Source organism: Oryctolagus cuniculus, chromosome 16 (assembly GCF_051225735.1).
Source record: "Oryctolagus cuniculus isolate XC-2025 breed Fujian yellow rabbit chromosome 16, ASM5122573v1, whole genome shotgun sequence".
NCBI lineage: Eukaryota > Metazoa > Chordata > Mammalia > Lagomorpha > Leporidae > Oryctolagus > Oryctolagus cuniculus.
In genome coordinates, this window is record NC_142882.1 from 13750020 (window position 1) to 13758290 (window position 8271).

The 8271-nt window shown below is 40.4% G+C and overlaps 1 protein-coding gene across 1 annotated transcript; it reads left to right on the forward strand.

The window, feature by feature from the left end:
* The first annotated feature begins 1177 nt into the window (after positions 1 to 1177).
* Positions 1178 to 7504, forward strand: LOC149121509 (vomeronasal type-2 receptor 116-like). Its single transcript, XM_089315551.1, has 4 exons — positions 1178 to 1327; positions 2527 to 2650; positions 5280 to 6172; positions 7451 to 7504. Exons 1-4 carry the CDS (start codon positions 1178 to 1180, stop codon positions 7502 to 7504), a joined length of 1221 nt encoding a protein of 406 aa, XP_089171677.1.
* Positions 7505 to 8271: the final 767 nt, after the last annotated feature.

Below are 8271 nucleotides of genomic sequence, written 5' to 3' on the forward strand. Positions count from 1 at the left end.
TCCTTTTGCCATTGGTTCACCCTCCAATGGCTGCTGCAGCTGGCGCGCTGTGCTGATCCAAAGCCAGGAGCCAGGTGCTTCTCTTGGTCTCCCATGGGGATGCAGGGCCTAAGGACTTAAGCCATCCTCCACTGCACTCCCGGGCCACATCAGAGAGCTAGACTGGAAGAGGAGCAACCAGGACAGAATCTGGCACCCAAACCGGGACTAGAACCCAGTGTGCCGGCACCACAGGCAGAGGATTAGCCTATTGAGCCTCAGTGCTGGCTCATTGATGCAATTCTAAGAAGATAACCATTGTTTTTTCCTTTCATATCTTAATCCCCTCTAATTCCTTTACTAATTTCCTTTTAATTTCAATTAACTTTTAATCACAGGTTTAATACCACACAAATCATAATGTTCCAGAAGTGAAAAGTAGGGTTTAATACCACACAAATCATAATGTTCCAGAAGTGAAAAGTAGAAATACCACAGCTACACAGGAATTTACACATGGGTCATAAACAAATCAAATCAAACCCAGAGATGTCAGTTTCATTTTTATACATTGTGGATTTTTTTCCATTCTATATTATGTAGTACCTATTACCAAAAAAACTATATGCTATTTTCTTTATGGAATTAGTACATTTCACAATGAATAATGGTATCCAGTTGCATCCATTATTTTGCCAAAGAACAGATATCATTCTTTTTGGGGGAATGGGTTAAACTTTTAGAAGTGTAGAACCATCACAACCATCAACCATCACAACAATCAAGGTATTTCACATATAAAGCCATGTTGTTCTCATGTGGAAGAACTAAGATGAGCTTTCCTAAACCTCTAACCAATCGTTCTTGGTCAGCCACCCTGTGGGACACATCCTGTGATTTCTCTGTTTGGATTCAGATACTCCCCATCATTCTAATAGGGAAGAGGCAGAATTCTCATTACTTGAACCCACAATGTGGGGACCATTCAGACAAAGTCAGCCTCCACCAAATAGACTCTCTGAAAATAGAGAGGAGGGGAGACAAGGATTTCTCAGTACATGTGCACCTCCCACCTCTAATCTGAATGTTCTCTCCCTTTTCAATTGTGCCTCCCCTCCAGCTTCATCCACTTCTGAGGGAAATCCAATTTACCAACAGTGCTGGGGAGGATGTTTCCTTCCATGAAACGAGATTCCATATGGCACACTACGATATCCACAACATTGTGAACTTTCCTGCTGGATTTCGGTTGCTGATTAAAATCGGGGAGTTTTCCTCTGAGAGTAAACATGATCAAAGCTTGGTCCTCAATGAAGAAATGATAGAATGGCCTGTTGCATTCATGGAGGTGTGAATTCATGGGAATATTGGATACCTACAGAGGGTCTGAGGAGAGTCTGAGAGGATATTATGTGTGAGACTTTAAATAAGCATTCAGTTCCCATTTCACATCTTGGCTCCAAAAGATATGGTATTGCTTACACATATATGAGCCAGTGTGTATTAGAAGTGCACATTTGTATTAGATACTGTTGTTTTTATTCTGGGCATATTTATGCATCCAAAGGTTGAGTGACTAGAAAGAGCAATGTTAAGGAATAGAGATAGAGATCAATATGTAGACATAAAATTACTAAATGCACATCTACACAAATTCCAAAATTTTATTTCAACCTTTTTATTTATATAACGTGAAAAAACTTCATGTATTAGATATATATTTATAAGCATAGTGATATTTTAATCATATGGTGAGAGTCAATATTATGTTTTGATGCAGTATGAATACAAATAAATTATGAGTGGACTTATCCATCATGTATTTGTAGAAACTATTCCCATTTTCTATATTTTCATTGTGTTTGCCAATCAGTTCGGTTTTTCTTCTGAATAGCACCTCTTAGCTGTGATAAAAAATTTTATCATTATTGTGCTGTTTAAATACTCCAGACAATTTTGTTATTGTTTTATATAGCTGCTGTACATTATATTACAAATCTTTGGTAATCTAGAATTGTTGCTCTCCCTGGGTCTAGAAGTCCAGAAGTAGATCAATGCACAATCCATGGTTTATAACATTCCTCACCATTTCTGTGTGGGCTTGTCTTTTCCTAGGTAGTTATTCAGAACTGTACCTAGTCATTTTGATTTTTTGATATTTTTTCTGGCATGTAAAATCTACTCAATCAAGCAAAGAAGCATGTAAAGTAGTCTCAGACATACACATTCTCAAAATAATTACCACATTAAAAGCTGAATGGAAAAGATTTCACAGGAAGCAATTCAAGAAAGAAAGAAATGCTTAGCATAGATGTGGTTATGAATGAAATTAAAGTGATCAGGTACCTCATAATATTTGCTAGACAGCTGATAAACCAGGGATGAGAATCATAGAAACTCCAAATTGGATGTCTAGGTAAAATCAAGGAGATACAGATCAGGGAGGGCATAGTGATGACCTTGGGGGTGATGAGGCAAATAGAGTCATCCTATCACAGTGCCTAATGACATATAAAACAATGACCATCACTTCTCTTCCCCCCTCAGACTCCTCAGTCTTTGTGTAGCCAGAGGTGTGGTCCAGGATTCAGGAAAATACCACAGGAAGGAAGACCTGTTTGCTGCTATACTTGTGTTGTTTGTCCAGAGAGAGACATTTCCAATCATACAGGTAAAAACCCTAGAACTGACCTATGAGGACTCCAGTCTCTGAACTCTCTCTTGATATAAAGGAAACCAAGAGTATTTGTATTGGGATCAGAGTGCCCTATTGTTCTCCATGCACACCTTCACTCACTCTTTCCATACCCTTGTTGTATGCTCACTATCACCATCTCATTATGTGTAAGCTGTTGTCTGGTGATGCTCATCCTCTCTAGTTCTACTCTGACACTGATTCTATCTGGCATCCTTCTTTCCCATCTGGTGCTGGAGGAGACTGTCTCATTCTGAGACCTAATGTCTAAACAAGAAATATAATATTTGTGTTTGTTAAGGCTCCCTTTGGATTTCTAAAGGGCTTGAAATCAAAACTTTTCCATACACAACTGATGAGCAGGGTTCTACTTCACATGAATTGTGATGGGAATACTGTATTATTTTCTGTGTTACATCTTTGACATTGTGCATGGTGTGCAGTACACATAACGAATGCCACCACTTTGTCCTTTGAATGTATATAATTTAGTAAGAGAACAAACAAGGTGAATATAGAGATACAGCATCCTAAAAATGATCCAACTGAGTAACCCAAAATCCTTTGCAAAAGGCCAACATTTAAGCAATGTTAAATATCAAAGCCAATTGTTTTGAGAAATGTGAAAATGTACTAAGTCTCATTGGTAAATAGTTTCACTATTCAATGTATAATAAATATATTTATAATAATTTGAATTCTTCTGAAAGGATATTTCAGTTCACATAATCTTAGCTCTAGAATTGTTTTCATTTCAGTTACTTAAAACAAGTTATATAGTTTCCAGTAAAAAGATGATAACAAAAAAAGACTTTAAGTTTTGTGAAAATAATCAACATGCAGTAAGTTAGTGAAAAAAGAAAATTAATGTGTCATACACTGACCCATTGTACAATGTACATTTGCATATGTGTGTCTAGTGCATCTCTGAGCCAGATGCCAGAAGCACCTACATATTCTATAAAAAGTAAAGGGTACACCTTGAAAAGAATTTTAGGAGAGAATTCCTCAAATTTTTATAGATGCTTATATTCTCTTTCTTTTTTTTCACAAATATGTTTATTTCTTCATTTCAATGTCAGTTACAGAGAGAGGGAGAGCATAACAGAGAGGGAGAAAACTGACAGAGAAGATCTTCCATCAGGTAGATTCATTCCCCAGATAGCTGTAATGGTCTGAACTGGGCCTGGCCAAAGCCAGAAACCAAGAGCTTCTTCCAGGTTTTGCAGAGGCACAAGTATTTGGCCTTCCTATGATGGTTTTCCAGGCACATTTGCACGGAGTTGGTTTAAAAGAGGAGCAGCCAGGACATGAACTGGTGCCTGTATGGGATGCCATCATCCCAGGCTGTGGCTTTTCCTCCTACATCACAACTTCAGTCCCTGAAGCTTGTATTCTTGCATGAACACCAAGGATAAAAACAGAGTAGGACTCTTACTGCAAGTGTAGTCCTACTAATACCATTCTTTTGCTTTTTTAAAAAAGATTTATTTTATTTGAAAATCAAAGATTCAGAGAACAGGAGAGAAAGAGAGAGAGCCTCAATGTAATTGCTCATGCCCCAGAGGAAAAGAATGGCCCAGGCTGGGCCAGGCAGAAGCCAGGAGCCAGGAGCTTCATTTGGGTTGTCCAGATGGCTGTGGGTGTCCCAATTACTTGGACCACCTTCTGCTGCTTTTTCTAGGTTATTTCCAGGGAGCTGGATTGGAAATTGATCAACTGGAACACAAAACAATGTCATATGGGATGCTGGCATTGCAGGTCGTGGCTTTACCTGTCATGCCACAACACTGACCCTATTTTTGTTTGTTTAATGGACATTTGATTAAAAGAAACATATTCACCAACTGGCCTGTATTTAATGACTTTTCTCATGCTGTAGCAGCAGAAGTGCATTACTTCAAGTGAGACAATGTGGTGCCCAATGTGGTGTTCACATGAGCTAAAAAGGTGAAAAAGCCATGCTTTCAGGTTAACAAGAGTGTGTTTCAGTGACATCATGAAAATACCACCTATGGCTATATTACCTCAGAAAGACAACCAGCTACAATTCTCTTACATTCAATCACAGTATCACAATATTTATATGGAAAGAATGAAAAGGTGAGTCCATGCAGGAAATTAGAGTACTGAAAAAATTTATAGAGGTCCCAGGAATCAGATATCATTTATATACGTCGTCAACATCTGAGGAAAAGTAAGAAAAACCTTAACACTGATGACCCCAGAAAAATATTCTAACCCATGTGAATCTAAGGCTCCTCCTGAGAAAGACACTGGGGACTGTAGAGAAGAGGGCTTGGAAGAATCTCATGCCCATATGAAATATAGGAAATTCATCATTCTATAGAAATTCAAACACTAAAAAAAAAAAAAAACTCAGAGTGACAGAATGAGACCACAGAGCCCCATGTGCAAAGGAGCTTCCTTGAAAGACTTTCTTCCACAGGAGATAAGCATTCTCCCTTGGTCAGGAATGTAGAAATATCCTTTAGTGTTTCTTGGTATACATCAGAGCAGGATGGACTCACTATGACCCTTTTCCTGAACAGGGAAAAAGGAGCAAATTGTGAAATGGAAACGTGAATCTTGCTTTTCCCCACAGATGCAGAACAATGCATCCCGTGTGCAGATCACGAGTACCCAAACCTGGAGAGAAACCACTGCCTCCCGAAACTGGTGACCTTCTTAGGCTTTGAGGAATTTCTGGGGATGGCTCTGACCTGCATGGCTCTGTGCTTCTCTGTCCTCACAGCTGCAGTCCTCTGGGTCTTTGTGAAGCACCAAGACACTCCCATCGTCAAGGCCAATAACAGGACCCTCAGCTACATCCTACTCATTGCCCTCCTCCTGTGCTTCCTCTGCTCCTTACTCTTCCTTGGCCGTCCCAACACAGCCAACTGCCTCCTCCAGCAAATAGTATTTGGCCTTGTGTTCACAGTGGCTGTTTCCACCGTGCTGGCCAAGACCATCACTGTGATTCTTGCCTTCAAGGTTACAAAACCTGGAAGAACTATCAGGCAATTGCTGGTATCAGGAGCTTCTAACTCTGTCATTCCTATCTGTTTCCTGATCCAACTGGTTCTTTGTGGTATCTGGCTTGCGACTTCTCCTCCCTTTATTGACACAGATGCACACTCTGAGCATGGCCACATCATCCTGGTGTGCAACAAGGGTTCAGCCACTGCCTTCTACTGTGTCCTGGGCTACCTGGGCTCCTTGGCCCTGGCAAGCTTCACTGTGGCTTTCCTAGCCAGGAACCTGCCTGACACGTTCAATGAATCCAAGTTCCTGACATTCAGCATGCTGGTGTTCTGCAGTGTCTGGGTGACCTTCCTGCCTGTCTACCACAGCACCAAGGGGAAGGTCATGGTGGCCGTGGAGGTCTTCTCCATCTTGGCCTCCAGTGCGGGGCTCTTGGGCTGCATCTTCCTCCCCAAGTGCTACATTATTCTCTTAAGACCAGAAAGGAATTCTTTGAAAGGCTTAAAGAAAAGAGTAAGTTCTAAGGGATCCTAAAAATTTCCACTTGTTTTCCTGTCACATTTTCAGGGTTTAGGACCAAGAATGCAGGCTGAGTAGCAATCCAGATATATGAAGGAGCTAAAATGGATTTTTCCTTTATAAATGACTGGTTAGTTGGATGTTTAGCCTAGCAATCTGAGCTCATGGCATCTATTTCTGGCTCTGGTTTTGGCCCCTGACCTGGACTTTTGAGTCCTGGGGGCCCTCGGAAGGAAGTGGTGAATCTTCATGTAACTTGGCCCTGGCACCCATGTGAAAATCCAGGGTCTGACTCCCTGTTGTTGGTTGTAACCTCAGCCCAGGTACAAGCATTGGGGGTGTAGATGTGTGAAGCATCGAATAGGAGGTCTCTTGGTTTCTATCACTAACCTTCTGTTTCTCTACATCTCAGAGTTAGTAATGGAGTTTAGGGAAATTTTTAAATTGAGTAAAAATGAATCATGCTTTAAATGAAACCTCTGATGGCCATCAAGGCTACAACAGCAAGGTTATTTTTTAAAAAGATTATTTATTTATTAATTTGACATGTAGAATTACAGACAGTGAGAGGGAGAGACCAAGAGAAAGTTCATCCTTCCATTGGTTCACCCCACAAATGGCAGCTACTGGCGGAGCTAGCCTGATCCAAAGCCAAGAGCCAGGTGCTTCTTCTTTGTCTCCCATGTGGGTGCAGGGCTGAAGCACTTCGGCCATCCTCCACTGCCCTCCTGGGCCACAGCAGAGAACTGGACTGGAAGAGGAGCAACTGGGATTAGAACCCAGTGCCCATATGGGATTCTGGTGCCGCAGGTGGAGGACTAACCAAGTAAGCCACTGCGCCTGTCCCCAGCAATGTTATTTTATATTTAATAGCTATCCCTGAAATGGTGGAGACTGAATTAATTTCTATTTATTTATCAATGTGCAGACAATGTAAGTGTTCTTATTTGCTAAGACATCTGATTAACATGCTTCACATTCTGTTTGCCCTGGCTGTTGAATGTTTGTCATTTATTTGTTGGCATTGTGATTTAAGTGAGATTTCTTTCCTAGATACAGGAGGTGGTAGGTCATGCAGTATTCCACTGTGGGTATACCCTGTTTTCCAAAAAAATCTTAATAAATACTCATTGTTGAGCTATTTTGAAATGGTATCTTTATCACACATACATGGGATATTGATTTGCACATGTGAATGACTCAGTAACTATGTTCTTCAGTCAAAATACTGGTTATTTTATTCCCTTGTTTTAATTTTTCTTTTTCCAATAGCATATGGGGTCAGAATGCTGTGTGATTGATGTGAAATTCTTACAGCCAAATTGAAACATTTTTAAATTGTTCAAATCAGTTGGATTTATACATTCAGATTGTGCACACTGTGTTCACATTTGTGCAATAGTCTTCTCTGTGGATTGAATGCATCTTTATCACTCTATAAAAATTTCTGCATTAGTAGTCATTTTCTAACTCCCATGACCTCATATCATGCAACCAATCATCTCCTTCAGTTCCTTCCTTCCTTCCTTCCTTCCTCCCTTCCTTTCTCCCTTCCTTCCTTCCTTCCTTCCTTCCTTCCTTCCTTCCTTCCTTCCTTCCTCCCTTCCTTTCTTCCTTCCTTCCTTCCTTCCTTCCTTCCTTCCTTCCTTCCTTCCTTCCTTCCTTTCTTTCTCTCAAGGGAGTAGTGCACTCCCATTTTGATTATGGCCTTGTTTAAATAAGGTCAGAGTTTGTGAACTCTAGAGGCTTCCATAGCCTTGGCAGCTCATGGCAAATGTTTTGGGTGATCACCAATGTCATAAATAAGAGTATCAATTGTTAAATCAACAATAGGAGTCACTGTGCACTTGCTCCCCATGTAGGACCTCCATCCTTAATGTATTGTACTATGAGAATTAACAGTAAAATTAGTCTTTAAAGAGTACTTTATACTTTGTTTGTGTGCATGTCTGTGTGTGCAAACTGTTGAACTCTTTACTTAGTATAGAGTTGATCTTCTGTATATAAAGATAATTCAAAATGAATCTTGATGAAGAATGGGGTGGTAAAGGGAATAGGAGCAGGGATGGTTTGGGGATGGGAGGTCGGGTATG

Excerpts from the sequence above, each read along its gene's own strand:
- LOC149121509 (XM_089315551.1), top strand. The coding sequence starts at position 1,178 with ATGGCACACTACGATATCCACAACATTGTGAACTTTCCTGCTGGATTT. Across the intron at positions 1,328-2,526 it reads GGCCTGTTGCATTCATGGAG|ACTCCTCAGTCTTTGTGTAG; the intron begins GTGTGAATTCAT and ends TTCCCCCCTCAG. Across the intron at positions 6,173-7,450 it reads TGAAAGGCTTAAAGAAAAGA|CATATGGGGTCAGAATGCTG; the intron begins GTAAGTTCTAAG and ends TTTTTCCAATAG.